This window comes from Pleurodeles waltl, chromosome 8, assembly GCF_031143425.1.
Source record: "Pleurodeles waltl isolate 20211129_DDA chromosome 8, aPleWal1.hap1.20221129, whole genome shotgun sequence".
Lineage (NCBI taxonomy): Eukaryota > Metazoa > Chordata > Amphibia > Caudata > Salamandridae > Pleurodeles > Pleurodeles waltl.
The window spans coordinates 1,494,482,423-1,494,508,125 of NC_090447.1; the positions used below are offsets into that span (position 1 = coordinate 1,494,482,423).

The following is a 25,703-nucleotide window of genomic DNA, read 5'->3' on the forward strand; positions in this document are numbered from 1 at the left end:
CAGGCCTTTTTAATTACCCAATACGGGTAGCCCCTCTCACTAAATCTTGTGATCGTATTATGTTGTTCAAGTTCAAATGCTTCCTCCGTATTACAATTACTTTTTGCTCTCAGCAATTCAACATAATGAATGCTCCACTTCAACTGTTCAGGATGACTACTCAATACATACAGCAAGCTACTAACTACAGTACTTTTCCGAAATAGTTCAGTATTAATCCTCTTAATTCTTGATTTGTATCTTTACATCAAGGAACTCAAATTTAATTTACTAATATTAGATGTCAAAATAATATTATCTTTATTAAGTTTCGTAATGAAATCACATGCCGGTCTTGCAGTACCTTTCCAGATGATGAACAAGTCGTCTATGTATTGGAGCCACAGAACGGCCCCTTCCACCTCCGGAAATCTCTCTGCATCATTAAATATCTCTTCCTCCCACCTTCTGAGAAACAGGTTAGGAAAATGTGGAGCGAAACAAGACCCTATGGCAGTCCCAAGTATTTGTTTATAAAGGACCCCACTGAACAGAAAGATGTTGTTCGTTAAGCAATATCTAATCATTTCGATAATCATGTCAGTGTGTGCCAAATAATTGATCGGTCTAGCTCTCAAGAAGTGTTTACATGTTAAAATTCCCTTCTCATGATCAATGATGGTATAAAGGGAAACTGACACCTAAGGTACTAAAGATTAAATCATCTTCCCATGCCACACCTTCCAATTTCCCAAGGATATCCTTTGTATCACATACATACAATGGCAAACTACTAACATGTTCCCAGTGTTAAAAATCCACATATTTTGATACATTTTCCAAGGCACTGTCATGTGACTACACAAGAGGTCTCCCTGGAGGATGTTCTTTATCCTTGTGCACTTTGGGAAGAAGATAGACTACCGGAAGCTTGTGGGGGGGGGGGGGGGAGTCTTTCTTAAGAAAACAATATTCCTCCCAAGATAACAACCCTCTATCTTTCAATTCGGTAAGATATTGCCAAATCCTTGTGATGCTTCTGGTGTAGGCTCTTTTGTTACAATAGTATAAAACAGTTCATCATTTAACTGACGTTTAGCTTCCTCTATATCCATCTCTCTACTCATCAGCACAATATTACCGCCTTTATCGGCCAGACAAATAATGGCATTCTCATCTCCCACTATAGATTTAATGAATGATCTGTCTCAATGTCAGATTCTGATTCCTTGTAGCCTTAAACCATGTACTGTGTCTAAATCGTGTTAAATTCTGTATCATAACTTCATGAAAGGTATCAATGCTGTCATGATTCATAACAGGGAGCAACGTAGATACTGGTTTAAATGAGGACTTTGCTGCTTTATCATACACAATGTTCAGATCTCCTAAAGCATCATAAGTACCTTTGGAACGTTCTTGATTCTCCTCAATATTGTTCAATTCATGCAAACTCACAAGTGTATTCACATCACTGATACTCAGAAAATCTTGAATCTCAGAAACATTAGTGTCATCACTCACATTCTGTCCTGCTGCTTCAAACTGTTTTGTTGCTTATGCCACTTCCTGAGTTTCAATCTTCTAATAAATTTAAATAAATCAATTTGAGTATCTGCATAATTAAACCATTCATTAGGACAGAAGGATAAACCTAAACAAAGTAATGTTGTCATTGTCTGTCAGAACATGATCAAATAAGTTGATGACCGTTCGATTTACCATTTCCATGTCCGTTACACTCCCAGGTTTGAACTTCTGGTTACTCTTCCCATATGTCCAGTTTCTGAGTTGTTCTCTCCCAGTCCTCTTCTTCTTCACCGTTGTTCCTCCTCTGTGCTTCTGCATTCCTCCCTTTTGGTTTCGGGCCATCTGTTTGCCTTTGCGCAACAGGAGATATTCGTCTAAAAAAGTTGCCGGCTTACCACCCAAGTCAATCCTAACCATCTCATTCTCCGTAATACTTAAAGTGTCGTTCTCCAATTTTCTTCCTTGTTCACTTTCAGACGTTGAAGGGTCAATACTTTTACCTACACTTGGATTTTCAATTACGTATAAATGGTCATATTTCCTGCTGAAAGTCAGAATCCTACCGCTTTCATAGTCTCCTATATCTCGATGTAATTGCTGTTTCCTAATTTTAATGTAATCTTTGTGTCTTTTGAGACGTATATTCATAGTTTCACAGAATCTTTTAATCATATCTTTTTCGGACCTCAAATTCAAGTTCTCCTTAATTTTTTTTTTAATGTCTTGCAATAATATTTCTCTATCGCGCCAGGCACACTAGATCAATATTTCCAGCATATGTCTAGAACTTGCTGCAGAGTTATCAGCACATTCTTTCCACATCTCAGGATTAGGTGATTCATATGACGGTGTGATGAAAATCCGTAAACCTCTCAGAACCAGCTCCTGGTCCACATAGTTCTGTAACAATGTAGCTTCCCACCATTTGGATGTCTCTTTTTCGCATAATTTCTCCAATTTGTGAAGCATTGTCATGAGGTCATTGTTCTGCTCCTGGTCTTGCGTAAAAGACCCCCATTTTGTCACAGAAACTCTCTCAAATAAAGTCTGTGCTGCCAACTTCCTTTCTGCATCAATACCATCATCCATCTTAGATGTCCACTGTATAATAATAGAGTGCCAGTGAAATGCACGAAAAAATATAAACAATGTATACACCAGGAAAAATGGTTAATTCTTATGCAGGAAACCTCAATGCACCACAAAAAAAAAAAAAAAGGCGAAATAACCTGCCAAGGCGATACGTCGCCTAACTAGCATCCGCTGAGTCAAATACATACACACACACACACACACACACACACACACACACATATATATACACACAGTAAAAAAATACGTTAACAGTTAGGGAGATGTGAATCCTTTCAGTCTAAAATCTTGTCAGGTCCAACACACACATTCAAATAAATAAACCTGGGCTTAACCCCTGGTAGATATGGCACAGAGGAGACGGCCTTAACGTAGGAAAGTTATGTAAAGTATTTAGCAGCCAAACACAATTTAAAAGTCATCACAACAAAATCAAAAGCCCAAACTATTTTCTAAAGAAAATACAGAACATTTTAAATAAAAAGTTATTAAAAAACGATTGAAATCCAATAAGGGTAACTGGAGATGTGGGTTTTTAAATTTCACAACTGACTGTTCCATTGCAGTTGTCCTGAAATCATGCCTTGGTCCTAGAGGTCAGGTATACCAAACGGTTCATCCCAATCAAACATTTTACATTTTAACTTATCCTCTGAAATGGATGTCAAAATCTTACAACATGGAAAGGTTCAGGCCATCTCCAGTGAAGTCCTTCTAAAGCAGGATAGTCGTTGGCTGAATTTGCACTGAAGGCACTGGTTGTGGCAGGAAGAGCTACAAGCAGGAACATTCTAGTTCAAGACTGACTAATTCCTCTTGTCAGGCAGATATTTTTTAAGCAGTTGGTGCAGTCAAGATTTCTACCTTCAGGCCTAGTCTCTTTTTTGGCACACAAAATCTTCCAGTGGACAAGCTGTACGCTTTATATGACAATATCATTTCTATATATGATACCTTTGCTGGCAGGCCCCGTTGAAACGCTGGAGGCCTTGGAGGTCCAAACACATTCTGTATTCCATCTATTCAGACTTTTTTGAGCAGGTCATTTCTAAGGCTCTCACAACTTCAAGAATAACTAGGGCAAAGGCTCACACCTTTACAGGGCACCAGCAGGGTCCAGTCCAGTCCCGTTGTAAGTGGCATTCAGGACAATTTGTTGTATTCCTGTAGCCACACAGAAGGTCAGCCAACTGACACTTGGATTCCAGATCTTAGAACTGGGTAAAAGTGTAAGCAGGTACTTATGAGCTGGGGTGTGAGGTACCACTTTTGTAGAATACACTAGCTGATGGGTGGGGAGGACTCCTGGACAGTACCAAAGTAATGCGAAACAGTTCTAAGGAGCAACCCGTCTACTTTTGCAGCACATCCGGTTCGCCTTACTGAAAATCATCCCAATATTCTGAGCGAAATCTAACATGGCTGCACCCTTCAGCCCTTAGGCGTGGTTGATGTCCCAGATACAGGTGTGTCTGGGAAAATGAGCAGTCCTGTCCTCCTCCACCATACCAAACAGGTTTTGGTACCAGTTACCCCTCCTAGTCGGCTGGTGCCTGAGCCAACTCAGAATAAAGGCTTCTCTCTCGAAGGTCTCTCTTTACACGTAACTATGAATGTACAGGCCTCAAACAGGAACCCTTTAAGTTAATGCAGTTCTTTAAACCTCCCAAGCTGGCCTTCCTGAGCTAAGAGGAGACATCGTATCTCACACCCAAGTCTTCCTGCCAAATGACCTAAGGCATTGTTTCCACACTCATTAAGGGGGATAACACACTGACAGCAGAGAGCTGCTAATTTTAATCACTCTCCTGGAGTATCAGGCAGACAAAACGTAACTTTTTAAAACATACTTACCCTAAATCTGCATCAAAAATCCAACTTCACCCCTAAAATGCTTTTTAATAAATATTTAAAACTTTGGTTGAATCAATTAGCTCTGTAATTTATCCCAAACTGGAATTAGCAGAAATAGCATTTTATCTGAACTTGGTTCTTCTCATAAGAACACCTAAATTCCCTTAAAGTGAAAATAACTTTTTGGGGGCAGGGGTACATGCAAACAAATTATTGCATGCACCGCTTCTAAATAAAATACTAGGTCCGACCTTGTACGCTACAGAGCCTACTTAGGGGTGAATTATTTAATATTTAACAGTAGGACTCTTTCCTGTCAAGGATTATTTTGACAGGTTAACCTGCAGATTTAAATGGGGCAGCTACACAGGTAGGACTGGAGCCATATGTTTTTTGTCTGATCTGTAGATGGCAAATGTGTGCAACAATTCACAGAAGACACTTAACTTCTACTGCCACTGGTGCGCCAATACTACGACTCTAAATATTCCAACTGGGGATTAGACAATTGTACCTTGCTTTCAGGACCACAGTACATACATTAGGGACTGGATAGCACAGCATTGCCCCAATGTGCAGAGTTAAAAAACTAGCAATACCAGTCAGCAACAGGGAGATCACGCAAAAAGAGGGATTTTGACATATACACACATTATTTGCACACATATGGCAAAAGCACTAGTAACTTTGGCACCATAAAACGAACCTGCAAGTTTTCTAAAAAGAAGTTCATCTATTTTGGGTTCTTAATGGCATGTTTCGTGCAGGGCCGTCAAGTGGAGGTCACAAAATGAGGGCTTCCTAAAGTGCCATTTTATTTCCACAGAATTATTTGGTCCTGGATACAGAATGTCAAGGTCTTCACAAATACAGAACTGCTGCTAATCTCTGTAGCTCCAAAAAATTCCTCCAACTCGATTGGCTGAAGAGGTTTTTTCACGTCAGCCACTAAGGAATGCAGATCCGGAGACACAACCAGAACGATCTGATTGATTGACTGCAACATTAAGGAAAAATGTGGAGGTTGCCATTACGGAACACAGGGATTCGGTAGATCTGAGAAGGCATAGCAGAGGGCAAAGTAAGCATACCCTGGCCCTAGGCTCATAGGAGGGCGGGGCGTGGAGAGGTGGGGGAGGGGATGCATGTGTAATTTAACAAGGTAAATAAATAAAATGCTGAATTTGCGGATCCTCCATTACTCGTGGCATGACCCTTGTAGCCCAGGTTAAGCATTTCCCAAATGGGGACCACTGAACTGCGGCAAACATCATGAGCCTGGGAGGACTGCCGTACTGAAGCAAGCAACACAGACCTGAGGAGGGTTAGTGACAGATCTGAAGCTCCGGTCCAAACCACAAGGTCGCTGAATCTCGCAACAGGCTAGACCCCATGGCTCACCACTCTGATAGTGGGTAGTGGGGGCATCGATTGCTTTCGGACTTGTTGCCGATCCCCGTTGCCCACAGCTGAAGGCCGTGCACAGAAAGCGGGTGGCTGCTTGCATGCTTCAAGTGGGGTGCAGAGACCAGCCCTGTGGTCCACCCTGCTACTCATAGCCAAAGGCCATGCACAACAGGGGTGGGCTGTCCACGGAGGGTGGAGCGCAGGGAATGGCTGAGAGCCAGGACCTACAGCCCACCCCTCTATGCATGCTTGAAAAAGGGTGTGGGGAGGAGGTTCAGTCACCCACCAAGGGTGGGGTGCATGGCCATGCCCTATTACCTAATCCAGTGCTCATGGCCATGCACAGCTGGGGATGGGCAGCCATCCATACCGGGGGGAGGGCAGGTGGGTGCAAGGCCTGGCAGAGGCTAGGAACTGGGGGTACAGAGCATGGAGGAGGTAAGGCCTACCTCTGCTATGTACAGCTTCCTCTTCTGCAGAGCTTCCCATGGCCTGGAGTACAATGATCTGTGCTTGAAAGTCAAAAACTACTGGAAAAGGGATGAATACATGGTTAGAAAGCCATCAAATCTCTTCACTTGTCTATGCACTCTTGCGAACTCCCCTGCGAAACTATCATGGGAGCAAAAGGAAAATTATGCAGCAAAATGTATTTTTGACTTGGAACCACGGTTTCGAAAAACTCAAACCAAAAGGTTTTCTGAAATACCACAAACAAAAAAATCCAGGTATGAGGAAATGGATGTTACTTTTGTGGATAGGTCACATGCCATGGTCCCAGAGATATGCAGAAATGGGAGTGTCGGCACGTTTGTGATCTGTTCATTTGTGAACAAAACTAATTAAACCATTTCAACTTTAAACTTTGACAAATGTTTTGATATACAAAGGCTGTGTGGGGGGTGAGATGCATCAGCTTATCAAAGGTTTTTCACTTTAAAAGGTTAAAACAACATCATATGTGTGTGCCCAAGTCATTCTCTCCACAATGCACATTCAGTATGGCTCACATTTGGAAATGCACTCCACCTATAGTAAAAGTTAATGCCATTTTATTCAACAGATGCCAATCATGGTAAGATCCCTGTAAGACAAACCCATATCCTTACCAACTACTCAAGATCTAGCACACTCATCAGCCCAATAAAAAAAGGGAGTGCCCAACTAACCAGACATGAAGCTTACTCCTGGAGTCCTTGTGAACTGTCACGAGTGTACCGCAGAAGGATACGCTTTCACCAAAAAGTAGTAATGTGAATAAAATAAAACACAAATTGCCTTAAATAAGGAGTCTCCAACCAGTCGATCGCAAGTTGCAATTAGCTCCCAGGCCCCTTTAGATTAGCTCACAGCCTTGTGTTCATTTTTAAATAAGCACAGGGTTGCATTTTTCCTTTTAAAGTTAGGGGAAGGCTGAGATTATTTTACATTATCAGGCTGCAGATAGATTTATAACTCAGCCTGGGGCACAGAGGTGAAGAATTAAAGCACTAAGTTATTTATCTCTTAAATAAAAGTGCTTGTCAACTCAGTATTGGAGGTGAGAACAAGATGATGTTTCTCAACGCTTTTAAAATAAGATTAAAATGAAACGTTACTTATAATAAACTTTTAAATGTTCCCAATGTTTTTTTCAAAGTGTTGCATTTACAAACAGCTAACCTCTTGCTCCCAGTGGAACACCGTGCCATGGTTATAACTGAAAAATCGTTTTTTTGAACTGGGAGAAATTCAAAGTGCAGAAAAATGTACCATGTTATGAACATTTTTGCACTTTAAGTTCCCCCCCCATCTAATATAATGGTTGTATGTTTGTGTTATACATGTAACAGCGCCACATATGGTGAAAGATGTCCTGTGCCACAAGTACATATGACACAGGCAGTCAGTTACCCACACACATATATCCCACTCATATGCACACGTTCATACATCCCCAAAAAACACAATCTCAGTGACACATGGCACCTAGTTATAGTATGTTGTTCAAACCATGGTATCTGGCTCTATGGACAATAGCCTTAAAGTCAAGGATGCTGGGCGTGAGGGTATCTGGCAATAATGCGCAAGCTGTTAGGCCTTCAATTGCTCACAATGATTTTAACTAATCAGAAGTAGCTCTTGCTACAGAAAAGGTTGGAGACCCCTGCCTTAACGTAATTGTCTTGTGGCTTGTTGCTGTCTGAAGAAAAAAATGACAGGCTTCAAATAACAGCAGAGCGAGCGGTAAGCAACATATAGTGACACTCACCTCCAGGAGGCAAAAAGGAAAAAAAAATAAAAATAATAAATAAATAATAATAATAATGTTTAGCCTTCTCATATTTTGAAGTGGGCAACATGTAGTGCAAAGAATATTATGTGTAGTGATTGATTCACAATCATAATAAACTGTCAATGGTGTTACATTTTCAGTCTTCTGAGCAGCAGGGTGCATACATGGAACCTTTGACTGGACTAGAAACTAGAAACGTGCACCGATTTAGTGAACTTTTATTATTAGATAAAGACAAGAGAATGGAACACGGCTACACAAACCTGAGAATACAAAGCCAAAGTCTGTCAAAAGGCCCTCACCACCTCCTTCAGATCGGAGCCCAAGCACAACAAATTTAGGAATAATCGAGATCTTCATTTAAAGTCTCACAAATTAGTGGCCCTGATCGAAGAAAATCAGGCATGCGCATTCACCCTTCCAACAGAGCAGTAAGTACTGCTTTCCTTTTCAAACTATTTGTTGTCAACCTATCTAAGGCTTTTAATTAAAAGGTAACACAGAGCTTAACAAACCTTAAATAGATAAGTGACAAAATTATTAAACCAAGAACAACTTCTCAGGAAGATAAAGAAAAAAAAAAAAAAAAAAAAAAAAAGACTATAGAAGCAGAGTCTGAATGCAGTGCTCCGATGCACATGGAACGAGCATGCAAGATTAACAGGCTAGGACAAAGGGTTCCAAGATGCATGCCTGAGAGGGAGACACTATGGAGTATGAAGAGAGACATATGAGCAGAATACCCTGATTGAAAATATTTTTTCAGGAAGGTGGGCTGAGCAACGGGGAAACTGCAAAACAGGCCGGAGAGATTTATGGAATTTCTGTGCCAATCAGATTCTTCTTAGGATGTTACAATAGCCAGTAAATCTTGCATTCATAACTTGTTTTTTATTTCTTGGCAATCTAAGGATTTCATGCTTATATAACCCATGAAATTTTACTTGTATAATTTAGTAAGGTACCTTAAGTATGTGCCTTGTGGGTTGGTATAGTTTCTTATGTTAGTGTGGCTTCATGTCACATTAAATGGCTCACGGTTTGGCGTTGGTTGAGAAGAGCAGTTGTGTTTCACCTTATAGCAATAAAAACAAATTACTTTTTTTATTCCTCACGTACCTCTTAACCTTTATGAGTCAAAGACTGGATTGGCCAAAAAAAAAAAAAAAAAAAAAAAAAAAAAAAAACCACACTTTAAACACCATTTTACCACTACTGCAGAAAAGACACCTTCAGGTTTTTATAGCCCCTGTTATTAATACCACCCACCACCACTGAACCTGGTTTGGTCCTGCTTGTGAAACAAACCATATGCCCACAGAGATTAAAAAAAAAAAAAACATTAATCTTAAAATGGTAAATAAATCCATGAGTGTTTTCTTAAAACTTCGTAGAAACAAGTTATTTCTTCCTGCGAGTAAGGCTAGGCTGCTTCGCGGCAAAATCAACATACTGAAAACATGATGTTGCCTTTCTCTCACAGAATAAATAACAGAGTGGGCGAGGAACCAGATTTTGTGCCAATGGGGACTCCTCCTTCCAGCACATTCAGTCTCCGCTCCCAGGCTGGGAAGGTCGCCCAGCTGTGACACGAGTCAGCACTCACCAGGTCCTTTAGATTCAGGCGCAGTTTTGTCCTCTGTGGGTTTGGTGCACAGCCCTGCCCTTGCCTTCAGCTGCATTCCTGGAACAATTCTTGGTGATGGGATAGCATTTGACTGAAACAATCCAGCAGCTCGCCCTGGAAAATAAAAAAGCAGTGGTTAGTTAGCACATGCTGGAGGGCAGCCAGGGCTCTGACACAGATCCTGTCCTGTCTTAAGTGGTTATTACAGTCACACTACAACAACATTTCTAGAAGCAAAAGCTCCAGTGATCACCTTTGTGGAATTGAAGCAGTTTTAAAACTTAGATCCAAGAGATTGGCAAATACCCCCAGCTCATTTGTAGCCCACCTCACTTTGCAGCACTGGTGATGCAACTACTGCTCTGTCTGCAGGGACCTGGGGGGACCACCCACCACAGCAAGGAAAGCTTTCATTGTGAACTTTCAAACACACCAGAAGGTTTCATCCCTGTGTATCTAGTACCCAAGTAAATCTTCATTGATACTACTGTCCTGCGGGTACAATGGCAGACTTAGGACTGAAGACCACATTGACCAGCTAAAATCTGAACTGGTTACTTGCATGTTCCACTTACTGTAGCGGGAGCACTCATTCATCACTCCCAGATCCGGTCTTGGGAAATACTGCTAGTGAAAGAGACTGGACACACTCTGTCCTCAGTAGGGCCAGTGGAGAGTGACCTTTCCTCCTCTTGTAGTTCAATTGGTTAGGAGTGAGGCATGTGCATCTGAAATGTTTTACACACACACACACACACACACACACACACACACACACACACACACACACACAAAGGTCACAGTTGCCATACCTGGGATAATTTTACAAGCTCTCGTCTCACCCTGGACCACACCATCAGTAATTTAGTTGCAATGGAATAATGAAATGTAAAACAAGTATTGACATAGACAGTAGGTCTCGCCTTTGGGACCTTCTAAGTGATTAACCATGTAGCACATGGGCGCATGCGTAAGTGTTTAACTATGCAGCACAGTAACAAAGGGCACTGATCCCTGATCTGCAAATAGATTTGATGGAGTGATGTGCCCGAACCTCGACACTTCCTTCTTTCACCACTGTAGAAATGTATTATTTATCCGCTGTGTAACAGCCTGCCTTATTTTTTGCCAAATGAGACACATCAGTGGATTATGGTTCCAGAGTGGTCTTTGCAGTGTACTAGCGCCTCACCCCCTCCCTTCAACACTTTCCCTCCTCCCTCCACCCACCTATCCTTTTTTGCTCGTTTCCAAGGCAGGAATCGCTCGTCACTTCAGTGGCAGGGCCGAGAGTGACAGCACACTATCTGTCGAAATAAGGTGCACGTTTACGGTAATGTGACATGTTATAAGCCGGCCGACTGCTTTCATTACTGGATTTATGTGCAAAATGCTGTGTGGCTGGAGTGTGGCTCTGTGGAGGGAAACGGGGGGAGAGGTGTGGGGCAGGAAAAAGCGGGTTATGTTGCACTAGAGACGCTTCTGTAGCATGACTAGCTGTCAAGAGGCCGCTTCAGTGCACTACGACCAGCTGAAAGGTTCCTGCATGCGGCTGATATGGGTACGGTGTTTGATGGTAAATGAAAAATACCAGTCTGGGTAAAGCTGATAAAACAATGTTATCTGTACATTTGTGGGGAGCGCTGCTGTGGCGTTGTGGCACTGACTGTCTGGAAGGATTGCTGGTCTGGTTAAAAAGGTGTGTGGTTGTAATATGACCTATATGAAAAGATTTAGGTGGAATGCATAGATGTGGTCAGGTAGTATCACGGTGAACTTGATGCTACGTGTGTGCAATGTTTGTAGAAGTAGGTGAGAGGAATTAGTGCAGATGATAACAGGAAAAAGATTTAGTCACATGGCTAAGTAGTTTTCTAGTCAATCAATCAATTATTTGTTAAGCGTGCTACTCACCGGTAGGGTCTCAAGGCGCTAAGAGGGGGGGGGGGCGGGAAAGGGGGTAGGGTGCTATTGCTCGAAAAGCCAGGTCTTGAGACGCTTCCTGAAGGTCAGAAGGCCCTGGGTCAGACGTAGGTAGTTGATGTCAGTGGCAAAGGTTAGACAGGAACGGTTTAAATTACTCTATATATATATATCTTTCTATTTTCTAATAAGAAACTCAACCAAACGTCGAGAGAACACAATGCCAAATAAGACTTGGCCCAGCGGGTGCATGCCAGCCAGGAAGACAGCATACTTGAGCGGGCCTGCCATGCAAAAAGAGTGTGCGTGAGACACCTAGTCAAAATTGCATCCGGCAGCTACATACAGTATTTCCTAAATAGTGTCACATTTTCCGTCAGCTAGGGAACGAGCCGGCACCCGTGCGTCATTTTAACGAGCAGGCTTCACGGCAGCAGGTGTCACCAAGATTTCAGTGCTTAACATTCATTTGTGTAAAACACTAGACGGGTGGTGCACTGGGTTCTTGCTGGCAGCTGTACCTTCCATTGAAACAAGTAACTTTCCGTTCTCTATGAAAGTCGTCGTTTTGTTGGAAACCAGACGGGAGGAGGAGCCATCACATGCTGTAACAGGAGGAAGCGTGACGTAGTGTGATGGCCAACAAAAATGTTCGCGGCTGGGATTAAAGGCAAAATGGAAACGAGATGGGAGGAGGTGCCATCACACACTATGACAACAAAAATGTTCTCAGTGATCGCCTGGGAGGGCACGCAGCACACAAAAGGAGGGACAATGAACCAATAAAAAGGAAGCATTTAAGACAAGAATAACAAAGAACAAATGGCAAGAGTGGGCATGGTTAAAAGCCCATAAATTGAATACAACGACCTAAAAACCTATTCATTAGAAGAAGAAAAAACGGCACAGAAGAGAAAGTCAAGCGCCTCCCTTCTCTCTGACCACCCACATCACGGCCAGGGGATCTGGGGGGGGATTGGAAGGGGTGGTGCGGAGATGTAACGCGCTAGAGGGGGAAAGCAGAGAGGTAGAATTTAATAAACAGGCAAAAGGAAAAAGGTCTGCCTCTGGCCACCTACCTTTGTCAGTGTTTATTTTGTTTTGGTTTTAGCAAAACTTTACAAACCTTTATTGCTGGAAAAGCTGTCAGACCCTTAATCTTTTAATTTACTTACATTTTTTTTTTTAAAGAAAAAAAACAACAAAAAACAAAAAACAAAAAACAACAACAACACACATTGGGGCTTCGGTAAAAGCAAAAATATTTTTTACTAGCACACATTACTTCAGTAGCTCATGGCACTTAAGGGAACTACTTAATTTGTGATGTTCTGATTGTGAAAAAGCACAATGCTATCACTCACAGTGAAATGAGCTGATGGCTGAAGTGGGCTGACCCGGTGCACCATGCTTATGCTGCAGTGGGTGAAAATGAAAGTGCATGACACATTAACCGACCAACAGATGAAGAGAGCTGGCTGAAAGCGGTCATAAGTAAGTGTATTAAACATGCAATTTTAGGTAACCAAAGTGTTTCGGCTAGCACCAGACAAAAAAATAGCTCTCAGGTCGGACTATCTAGTCATGCTCAAAAACAGCAAGCACATCACCAGAAATGTACCATAATCATGCACACTCCCATAATGTGACCTATTCTTGCTCACCACTGCCTCCAGTAATAAAGACTATGCTTTGATTCAGAGATCACAAGGGTTCACAAATCCAATACAATAATGCAGTGTGCAAATCTGCTTGGCCACTATACCTGCAACGCAGACCTTAAACAGGGTCACTCCAAAAGCACAACCTGCACTAAAGGTATTGTCCATTAGAACAAAAGGGGTGCAAGAAGCAACCTATGATGGCACATGTGAAGTCCAGGTGTTCACTTAGAAAGCTGTAACCCACACACATGGCTGGAGGCAGGATGAAACCAAAGTCTCTACGAGAACCCAGGCAAGGGTGGACTCACATTCACAGAGTCCAGTAAATGCAATGTGGCACTCTGTATCTCACAAGCTCCTTCAACTGTCCTGGATAGGTCAGAGCAAGGAATGTGGATGGAAGTGGCTGGGTGAAGATGCCCCAGTCTTGAAATGAGCCACCCCTAACCTCCCAGATTGCCAGCACTGAGATACCAACTAAGCTAAAACCGTTCCTGAACAGTATCCATGGCTCTCTGCGGAAGCTTATCCAGAGCAGCAACGTAAGCTGTCTAAGAAACATACAAGGTATGTGAAAAAATACGACCAAATAAAATGGTCAAAGAAATAAGGAATTTAAGTTCCATACCAACTGTATTGAAGAGAAACTTTTTTAAAAGTAAAACATCACAAAAACTAATTCAATCAGTTAAAGAAAGGTTTTCTGAAAAAATAAATCCCATACGGAACAGAGTTAAATGTTCAATGTTAGTAAGTGTAGAAATGGTAAGGATGCTAACAAAGACGACATTCCCTAGTGGAACATATTGAGAAACCGATGCCCTGTTTGCAAAAACAAATGCCAGGACAGATACTTCAGCCTTGTGTTGGGAATAAAGACACTCATAGTTAAGACACTGATATCTTGTCTCCAGTTCTGCACTATGGCCTTTGATTTTTCTGCAGAACTGCCTCACAGCTGAAGGTAACTCTGGAATGCTCCACAGAGAATATTTGCTGCACCAGTAAAGTCTAACTACACATTGGCAGACTGAGCATACCCCCAAAGAATAGCAATGTTCATAGTGAATAGGGACCAGCGCCCTTCACAAGCTCAAGGGGGCAATGGCTTTTGGTTGCAATGGAAACAGCGCAAACTTTTTATTAATTTATAATCTTGGGAGAGAGATAAAGGTAGAATTGTTTCTAAGTAAATTTCCAGTCCATCCGAACTGGGAGTCCACATTTTCAACAGTATGTGTGTGGTATGATTCCGCTTATATGATGTGTGCACGAAGACAGCATGTTGTTTGCCTGCACAGACACATGGCATACAGACCAAACGTGTTGGTTCAGAGCAAACAGAGCTAAGGAACTTTGGGCTTTTAATTCTTGGAAGCATCCCCAGGAGTTGCTTTCTGGAATACTCCAGAGTAGTAGTGTACTTTTCTGGTTTCTAGCTGCCATCTAAAGACAGCCCAGAGCCTGCCCAAAAAAAAAAAAAAAAAACAGAAGTGACCGAAACCACTTTGGCTGCGTGGACAGCTGTGTACCAGGATAACTTGCTCATTCTCCATGGCTCTTTGGAGTGCACATCCATACAGTAATCTGTGACCTTAAGCTTGTGAGGAATTGCCTAGAGTTAGGTTTTCTGAAGGTGGTACACCTTACAGTAATCCCTGGTGTCCAGCCAGTGCCAAAAGAACTAGCTTTACTGCAGTCCAATTCACACATTGTCATTCCCTGCGAAGGACACAAGGAATTGTTCCTAAATGGGGGGGGTGGGGGGGGGGGGGGGCGGGGAGAGGTGGGGGGCGTGTGTGTGTTGCCTTCATTAGACAGCTGTTTAAATCCGGTCTCTGAATTACAAGACACGTTTAAAGCTACAGGACCCTAAATTAGTTACCAGCCCTTACGAGTGTGTTTTCTTTTAGCAATGTGGGTGCTCCCTGCACACAATGTCCAACTGCAATAAGCAGTTTCTTAGCTGCAGACCCCACAAACCTAGTGGCCCCAGAAAACTGAGTTTGGGTGTTAAGGAAATTTCCAATAAGAGTAGACAACATTAAATGGAAAAATTACTTTACAGAGTTCCAAACAGTTATCACCTCTTACACGAAGCTACCCTTTGGAGACCTGAGACCTAAACAGGACCGATTGGCACCGAATAATGTCATAGTAACCTAGGTCCTGAAATATGTGATTTAAACACAGACTTGCCTGTGAACTGCTAAATGTCACAATACCTTAGGGAAAAGGCTCAATAATTCAAGCCACTTAAGACGTCATTCACGTGATGGAGGAAAATCTTTCCAGCAGGAAGAGCCAAAGGCTATATCAGATGGGGCAGTCCATTTTTGGCTCACTGAGCCTGAACCATGGATGCCATCAAAACAAGCACCAATCAGAAGAAGGAACCTTTCAGTAGATGAGCAGCAATGCAGCGTTTTTAGATAACAGACCGCTTTATGCTGTCTGTTGTCAAGACTCATCGTAGACAATGCCAATACTTACAATACCAATACTTACAGTAGTTAACATTTGTTGGCTTCCTTGTCAGTTGTTTTGCTTCTTATTCAATGTCTTTGCTTGATTTCTTTGTGTTTGCCTCTCCCACAGACAAAACGCTTACTTACATTATCAATGTCTCCATTTGACTGAATACCTTGTATGTATCCTTCCACTGCACACATTCAGCACTCCATACCAGTGCGTGTGTTTCCTTCCTCTCTCAATCACCTGCTATTTTCTCCAGTAAGTACTTGTCCCCTCTTCCACTAGCTCATTCCTTGGCCCCCCATCTTTTTTTTATTCGCCACCCCCAAACTCAATTATCTCCATCCCCCCCTGCTCAATTTAGCAGCCCCTGCATTCTCCAACTGTCAATAACGCCCTTCTTTAGTGCTTTCTTAATTTGCATCAGGAGAAGTGAAGCAGGTGGTCACTCTTTGGGCCATTGCTTTGTTTCTCCCTCCTTTATTTCTTGCCCTCTTCCGCACCCTCTACCGAAAACTGATCAGTGCTCCATCCCTTTCAGTGGACTAATTCTTCCACATCACCAATAAGCAAGTGGAGCAGCACTTCATGCTGAGCTTCTCATGGAACTGCTGTGCACTGTGACCAAGATCCAGCCAAGCTGACTCCAATTTTCATCCTGAGAAGGAAGATAGTCTGCAGACATAGGTGCATTTGTGAATACACCGAGAGTGGCTTCCTGATGCATACCAAGGTATGGCAGTTAGATTATCCCAACAGGTTCGGCAGATGGGTACTCCCATTATGCTCTCTTTAGAAGAGAATATCAGTGACAGAAAGGAGTAATATTAGTAACAACATGACTGAATTGTTTGTATTTTCCCCATTCTAATGCCGGTGACAAATTTGTGTCTCATCTGTTTAATAATCACAACTCGTGTTTTTATTACAAGAATAAGATCTCTGATAAATGTTTGAAAATGCATTTTCATATCTTTCCTTGTGTTTACCCTTGGGCATGCAAATGTAACAAACAAAAGGGTTAGACTGGTTTCCTCAAATTCCTCGGGAATCAGAGCGGTCATGTTCGAGGTTACCAATAACATCTTTTACTATGGAAAGGCTAGGGGTCCGGAAGTGGTACTGTGAGCTAGCCAAAATAACCCAACATTTACTGATGATATATGCAGACTTTATATTGTGAAGTTCTTGTTGACATAATATACAGTCCTACTAAACTCGTTGCAACAGTGTAAGAATCTAGGTGTTGCACCTCTAGCTTTTGAAGTGCCATGACTGGCGTATTCTAGCCACTATGTTTGTTTGGCCTAAAATGTATCTGTCTTCAGTTACTAAAGGCACCCGCCCTACCAAAAAAAAAAAAAAAAAAAAAAAAAAAAAAAAAAAAATCACCTCTCTCATCTGCGACTGCGTAATTTCAGTGAAGCCTTGCAATGCCTTCCTCGTTTTTACCTACAGCAGCACGTGGCATATGCAACTCCACATTTTCTAAGTGGTGTCTCTCCTTACTATCCTGGAAGATTCCTGCTCCCCATCTCTTAAAAAAATAACAAGGCCCGTATGTAGAGTAAATAATGCAGGCAAGCAATCAGGCTCGCTCCTAAGTAATAGCTGAAGATGCAAACAAAAAGCTTTAAGATGAATCATGGCCAACAATATTACAAAAACTCAAAATGGATGAGGTCACGTTCGTTCTGGTCTGGCTCCAAACTCTCTACAAAGCGGTTTTTGACCTTTCACATTGTCAACTTTGGCCTGACGTTTGCGGATGAGTTGAGACAGCTTCAGAATAAACAAGGAGCCTCTTGGCCCCCGCCATTCTTCTCAAAGAGCTTCGAAAGGTGTTAATTTCAGGAACTAGCAACGTTAAAGGCCACCTTGGAGACACATAAAGATGCAGTTTAAAGTCACCTGTTACTCTTATCTGACAGATATCACCAAATCATTCGCTTTTTAGAAGCATGCACTCAAAACATTTGATTTTCTCATTGAGAGGGTCTCTGACACCAACCAAGGGTACTTTCCCTTTAGACAGACGTGATTTACAATAAGGAAATGACTTGTGTGGCACCATATTAAACGAACCAAGCAGCTGATGGTCAGCCAGCAAAATGAAACTCCCTTTTTCTCAGTGGAGAAACCAATTTTTTAAAAACCAGCCAGTGCACGCTTGAGGTTCCCACCTATGGAAGCCCTTCCTTTATTTCACACGAACGATTACTTTTTCCAAGGTTCACGAGGACCTAGAAGACTTGCCTATTCAGACATGCTTTGGGGCGGTTGCTTGAGCAGTGAATTCAGACTCCAGTGCCCCGCTCACTACAGGTACCCTTCCATCAGATGAGGCAGGATCCTGACACCTTCCCTCCATCCAGTCTGTGAATCTGCTGTCAAGCAACCAATCCACTGATTATTTTTTTTAAATTAATTATACTGTCACATTTCAGTTTGCATTAGTGTTTGATGTTTCCTGCACAATTTGCACAAAGTCTGGAGTGCAGCTGCACAGTGCGGATAAAAATAGACTAAAAAAAAAAATCCCCATCCCTCATTGTGCGCTTAAGACAAGGGGTCCCCCAAAAAAGTGCAGCCGACGCAATTTGCCACCGCTGGGGTTAACTTGGTTAGTTTCAGACAAAGAGTAATAATATAAAGCTGCATGGCTTCACAAAGGGAAACTCTGAATTCCTTAATTTGTGGTTCACTGCACAGCAATTTGGATTAACTGTCAAACATTACTCATTGGCTGTGACAGACAGGCATGAGTGTGGTTTATACATGCACGTTGTGCGCACCCTTAAATGCAGGACCCTCGGAATCATGCCATTGTGTGGTATCATTAAAGATTTGCTGCATTTGCCACATAGTCCATCATCTGCAGATTTTAACAAAAAAGTTGTTTATGGCTCAAATGGTTCAAAAGTTGCTAACAACACAGCAACATGTGTTGCCGCAGAGTGGACGGCCATGTGTAAAGGTTGACTTGTTACCATTATGTTGTTTATTGCTATATTTGGGAGTTAAACTAGTAATAATGAGGTGCAACCAATATCCAGACATAGTTAACAAGTGTAAGTGACAAAATAATGAAGTAATACTATCACAAAATGTGCTGCATGACACCATATAATTTGCCTTTTCTCGCTGCATAATTTGGCCTTCCCCTGCTGCGTAATTCCAGTGGCCCTGCCTATATGCAAAGCACATGCACCAGGACTAGCAAAGTATGTACCATGGCTTTGAATGGAAAACACTCACTTCTATTTAAGCAAAGGGTAGGAGAGGGTTATGACCACTTCCTGTGACAAAGGGATATTGTGCATTACCTATGCCAAGAAACCCCTCAGCAATTTTAAGGATTTGAGATTAGGGATTTTCTTTTCGTCAGGCATACCCCCAAGGCTGAGAGGGGACATACAATGCAGCTGGCCTCGATGGAGCCTTCACACGATGCCCCCACCAATAGTTTCATTTAGTGGACCTGGTTCCCATGGAGAAAGTTGGGAGGCAGCAGTGATCATTTAATGGTTCATGTCTAGGTCTTTCTCGTTGGTCAGTGGAATAGAACTTACAAAATATTATCTTGTGAAGGGCCCAGTATACTGAAGGGATTTTGGCAATCCCCTTAAAAGGCGTCAAAGCAGTCACTCAAGGTTCTTATCGCCACTGTGCTGGCATTGTTTCAACATACAACCACAAGAGTTAGTTGGCAGAGAACCCAGCAGGTTAGATAGCCCTTTGCCAAGGGGACAAAAGTACAGCTAAGAAGCACACAGGCAGCAGAGAAACCTATCATATCTGCTGCCCCCACCCAAGGACACAGACTGGCTGGGTCACATCACATACGTTGTATTTTGGGCAAACAATTGCAAGGGAGGCAGCTGTAGGGCACAGGAGAGCCGCTGTTACCAGGGCCATCAAGTCCTATGATGTTCCAAATTAGGTGCAGAAAGTTTCAGCATCTACTCTAAATGCAAAACTACAAGTACCAGAATGCAATGGGTAACTCCAGACTGTATTCTCTACTCCCACCAGCAAGAACAGTTTGAGTTCTGATAACAGGGAGAAACTTAAAAAGGTTGGTGTAATAAGGAGAATTAGAGATGTCCTTTTCCTCTGTCACAATGAAGGGCTGCATCAGTTTCGACCAAAGGGCATTGAGAACAGAAGTCCTCCCACACCATTTGAAAAACACTGTCTACACTTTATAGCATGCTATTGTGTTTGTAGCCGTTATGCAGCACACGGAAAGTGCTGCTGCAGCTTCCCATTAAAATACACGAGGTAAGATGGAATGACCTGCTTCACCTCTCCATCGAAAAGCATTGGGGCACTTAGAAATGCACCGCTGAAGGGTCTTGGTCAACACCAGAAGAAGTGCGCTTAGGCACGGATGCTCCATTCCCCTTTCAATACACTGTGAAGTACAAACATTCTGCTGCAGGTCATCATTGAAGGTCACTGGAGCACGATGTGGGGCTGATCTGATAGAGAATTCTAGTTGCAGATTCCTTACCTTAGAATTTCCTCAGGCATCACTCTGAAGTCAGAAATTGTTTCCTCGAGCAGTACCCCTGCATGCCGTTAAGTGGTGCCGATCAGCTCTGCATCAGTCATTGGCACTGTCTTTACTGCAAATGATGTCACAGGTCCTATTAGGCACCGTCCCAGCACTTTGAAATAGGTTCTTTTCTTTTCACGCCAGCCTGCGAAGATCCGAAGAAAGAGCTACCATTCAGTCATTCTTTTGACTAGACTGTTTTTTTGACTTTGTCAAAGCTTTGTGAGTGTTGACACTCCTGGTGCATCAAGGATGTCCTCACGCAAGACCGGGTTCAAGCCCTACGGATCCGGTCACCAGATGATGTCCATGACGTATCCGCACCTCATGTGCTTGTGGTGTCTGGAGCGCAACCACAATCCCGAAGTCGTGCTCCAAGTGCTGGGCTATGAATCCCAAGGCTTTGACGCAGCATTCCCTAAAGCTTCTGGCAGCATGGCGCTCGGCTCCGCATCATCCCGATCTAAGTCGAGAGGAACGGTCAGTCAAAGAAGAACAGGCCTTCTTTGACTTCAGCCCGTCCGTCAGTGGACAAGACGCGGGAAAGTGAGTGTTGTCGCTCAAGGCCTCCATCTGTGGAGCCTGTATCTGGGTCCACACCACACCTCTCCGAGTCTCTGGGAGCCAGAGTGACCCCTGCCCAGCTTATAGAGTTCTAGAAGGCCATGCACCTCATTTATGGGCAGTCTGACTTTGCTGGTCCACCTTCAGACCTCATGGGGTCAGAAGGGGTCCCTTTGACTTCTGTGTCAGCGGCTTCAGCAGGCACCCATGAATCTATTCCTGGATCCGATCCGGCGTCAGTCCTACCATCTCAACCTTCCCCGATGCTGGTTCCGACATAGACGCTCTTGGCACCGCCCATGCCCCGGATGGCATCAACACCATCCTCATTGTTGACTCCAACACGGAGCCGGATTCGCTTCGAACAGAAGCAGGCTCCCCCCCCCTCCTTATGCTGGACCCTTTAGAATACCAGCTACAAGACTCTATGGACTGACAACGGACCTGGGGTCTGGACACTTCCCCCGACACTGGCATGCTTTCTCCCTGTATTGAGGCGGCAGAGGAGGGAGCGCCCTACTCCATGGTGGGGAGAAGAGCGGCTGAGGTCGAGTTGCCTTCAGTGGCTGTCAGGACTAACCTCCTGACATAGGTACTTCAACCAGGGGCTTCATCCTCTAAACCTCTACTGCCCTTTAATAAAGCTCTCACTGATGTCCTGCTGGGTACCTGGTGCAAACCCAGCACAGGGGCTCCTGTGAACAGGACTACTGTCCACTGCCATCGCACTGCACCAACAGAACCAGCTTTCCTGACAAAACATCCCACCCCTGAGAACTTGGTTATCCAAGCCTTCATGTCCTAAGGGGAGTTCCCTACCGCACGCCCAGACAGGGAAGCCAAGAGGCTGAACCAACTTGGGAAGAATAGGTTTTCTTCTGCCAGCCTGGCATTGCGGTCTGAACACCGCATGACTTTTGGGCCGTTATTCCCCAAACATTGGGATATGGTTGTGCAAGTGCTGCCACAGGTCCCGGAGGAAACACAGGCTGTACTCCCCCAGGCAGTTGCCAATGGGAGGGACACAGCAAAGTTCACGATCTGATGGACTGGACACGACAGACTCACTGGGCAGATCGGTTGCTTAGACGGGGGCCCGAGGCGCAACGCCTGGTTAAAGACATATGGCTTTTTGGGGGGAGGGCGTGGTGGGAGTCATGGTGTCCAATCCAACCTTATGGACATGGCTTTCGGAGAGTAAGCAGACTCGGCATTCGAGCACTTCAAGGATTCTTGCACTACAGCCTGGTCCTTGGGCCTCGCGGCTGCCCCTCCCACCCCTCAGTCCACTTTTTGCACCTTTTGTGACTACGGAAGGAGCGTCCCACCACGTCCATTTCCCTCCAGCCACCATGCAGCGCATTCTGCCCAGCCTCTGAATAAGGAGGGGGGAAACATGCGGCTGTGAATCAGGGAGCCAGCGGTCTGGCAAGTCCTCCCGAACCCCCTCCTTACTCTCTACCGGCAGCAGCCTCCAACCCTTCCTATTCTGATCCTTCCCCACCTAGGCCCAGCCGCAGGCAGGATTTGCTATCACCTGCCCCTCTGGCAATCCATCATGTCAGACAGGTGGGTTTTGCAGATAGTCGAAAGGGGCTCCTCCCTCCCCTTCAAGACTTCACCTCCAGCCATGCCACCATCATTTAACTTGATGATGGAAGGTCACTTGGCCCTTCTCCGCGAGGAGGTTATGGCTTTCTTGGCCAAGGGAGACAGAGAGGGTCCCTGTGGCCAAAAGTAGGCCATGGTTGTTATTCCCGCTACTTTCAGGGGCCCAAAAATACAAGGGCCTTCGCCCTATCCTAGACCTCGGTTCCCTCAATCTCTTCCTCAAAAAGGAGTAGTTCAGAATGCTCACTCTGGCTCAGGTTCTATCTGCCCAGGAGACTGGATGGCAGCATTAGAATTGCAGGGCACCTATTTTCATATTCCCGTTTTGCCTCCCTACAGACGTTACTTGCTGTTTATGGGAGGCCATGAGCATTTTCAGTTTACTGTGCTCCCCCTTGGCCTGGTGGCGGTTGTTACAGCTCATCTGCGCAGATAGGGGTCTCAGTCTTACACTATCTTAACGACTGGCTGTTAAAGGCGGGTTCACCCCAGGCAGACCTCTCCCACCTGCAGAATATGGTGGAACTCCTGCTTTCGCCGGGTTTCACCATCAATGTGCTGAAGTTACACCTGACTCCCTCTCAGATGCTTCAGTCTCCACCTTCCCACATGGTGATTGAGCAGCGACAGTTGACAGCTTTCGATCTTCTGAACAAAGTCTGCAACGTAATCTTGGCAGCCAGGCATCCCTTCACCAAAACGGTATAAGCCTCGAGTTTGAAGAAACTTGTAGCATGATATACTGACAAGTATGTTGACCCCCTCTCTGAGGTTCTCTTGTTTATACTTTCTATGGCCGAGCAGGGACCTGTTCTGGGCACCCTAAGAATGCATTTCTCTGCCATTTCTGCTTTCCTTCTGTTGCCTGATCAATCTTTGTTATTCAAATCCCCTATTGTAAATAGGTTCCTTAAAGGCCTTACAGACAGGTTTCCTCAATCCCCACTCATGCCCCAACAGGACCTGAAGTTGCTTCTGACATGCTGGATGTGTGCTCCTTTCAAGCCTCTCCACAATTGTCCTATCAGGCTTATTACACTAAAAACAGCCTTCCTTGTAGCCGTTACATCTGCCTGCAGGGTGAGTGAGCTGCAGCCACTGTCATCTAAGCCTCACTACCTGTCCATCTATCTTGAGAAAGTAGTGCTCTGCACTCTTTTCTGCTGAAAGTGGTCAGGCACTTCTATGTAGGCCAATTCATCCCCTTGCCTGCTTTTTACGCACCGCCATATCCTTCTACGGAAAGGGAGCGACTCCACTGCCTGTACCCAAAAAGAGGATTGGCGTTCTACTTTGATCATATCAAAGAGCTATGGGTAGACGATCAACCCTTTGTTGGCTATATATATGGATGTGAAGAAAGGTCAGGCAGTACACAAGAGAATTACCTCTAGATGGCTCATGCTCTGCATTAAAATGGCCTTCGCATTGGCAAACAAGCAACCTTCAGAGGGTTTGCATGCTCATTTCACCAGAGAAAGCTGCAACCACTGCGTTACCACGTGGAGTTCCAGTCCTGGATATCTGTCAGGCACCTGGAAACTCTGCACACATTTTTCAAACATTACTGCCTAGACAGTCAGGTCGGTAGGGATAGTCATTTTGCCAGGTTGGTCCTGCAGGACTTTTTGGTGTGATTTTCATTTGCAGACCCTCCCTCCGGGGATGGTATAGCTTGGGTAGATATTCTAAGGTAAAGAACTTGCAACTGGAAGTCTCTATCAGATGAACATGTTACTAAGTTACTTACCTTCGGTAACAACTTATCTGGAAGAAACATATTCTAGTTGCAGATTCCTTACTGATCCACCCATCCTCCCTACTCTGCAAACTGATTTATAGGGTCAGGATTTGCCCTTTCAGGGCCCTAGTTTTGACGCACCAGTGGTCAGTGTTCTTCATGGCTCTGTACTTCAGGCATGGAAAGTTGGGAAAAGAAACTGATGTCAGCGCGCCGGGTTGGTGTCTATAAAGGACTTGCAGTATCATTTCTGGAGCCGATTGACACCACGTAACAGCATGCAGGGGTACTGCTCGAGAAAAAACTCTGGATCCAGACTGACGCCTGGGGAAATTCTAAGGTAAGGGCTCTGCAACTAGAATACATCTCTACCAGATAAGGCTTTATGGAAGGCAAGTAACTTGTTCATTGGGCTCCCACATAGAATACACTGCGTGCTGCAGGAAACCACTGAAGGGCACTGGAGCACAGAGAGGGGCTGCTCAGGCTCCCAATGGAATACACTGCATGCTGCAGGTCACCATCAAATAGCAATGAAGCACAGTGAGAGCCTGTCTCATACACTACGTGCTGCAGGTCACCATCAAAGGGCACGGGAGCACAGCAAAAGCCCTGCTCATGCACCCATTAGAATACACTACGTGCTACAGGTCACCATCAAAGGACACTGGACCACAGCGAGAGCCCTGCTGAGGCTCCCACTGGAGTACACTATATGCTTCAGGTCACCATCTAAGGGCAATGGAGCACAGAGAGGGGCTACTCAGGCTCCCACTTGAGTACACTGCGAGCTGCAGATCACCACCAAAGGGCACTGGAGTGCAGTGAGAGTCCACCTTGTGCACCCATTTGAGTACACTATGTCCTACAGGTCACCATCAAAGGGCTCTGGAGCACAGCGAGAGCCCTGTTCAGACACCCACTGGAGTACACTCCAGTGGGAGCACGGCCTCCCACCGGAGTACGCTACATGCTGAAGGAAACAATCAAAGGGCACTGGAGCACATCGAGGGGCTGCTCGGGCTCCCACTGGAGTACAAAGCATGCTGCAGAGAAACATCTAAGGGTGCTGGAGCACACAGAGTTGCTGCTCAAGGCTCTCACTGGAGTACACTGCATGCTGCAGGAGCACACCAAGCAGCTGCTAAGGCTCTCAATGGAGTACACTGCATGCTGCAGCTCACCATCAAAGGGCACTGGAGCACGGCGAGGGGCCGCAAGGGCTCCCGCTGGATTACACTATGTGCAGCAGGTCACCATCAAAGGGTACTGAAGCACACAGAGGGCCCTGCTCAAACTCTCACTGGAGTACATTGCATGTTGCAGGTCACCTTGTAAGGGCCCTGGAGCACAGCAAGGGCTGCTCAGGCTCCCACTAGAGTATACTGCGTGCTACAAGT

The 25,703-nt window shown here is 44.4% G+C and overlaps 1 protein-coding gene across 1 annotated transcript in view; it reads right to left on the minus strand.

Moving 5' to 3' along the window:
* The window catches only part of FAM162A (family with sequence similarity 162 member A), a 59,661-nt gene that overhangs the window by 20,782 nt on the left and 13,176 nt on the right, over positions 1–25,703 (minus strand). The window contains exon 2 of the mRNA XM_069202720.1: positions 9,744–9,878. Coding sequence (XP_069058821.1) covers positions 9,744–9,878 — 135 coding nt within the window. The remainder of the gene's footprint in view (positions 1–9,743; positions 9,879–25,703) is intronic.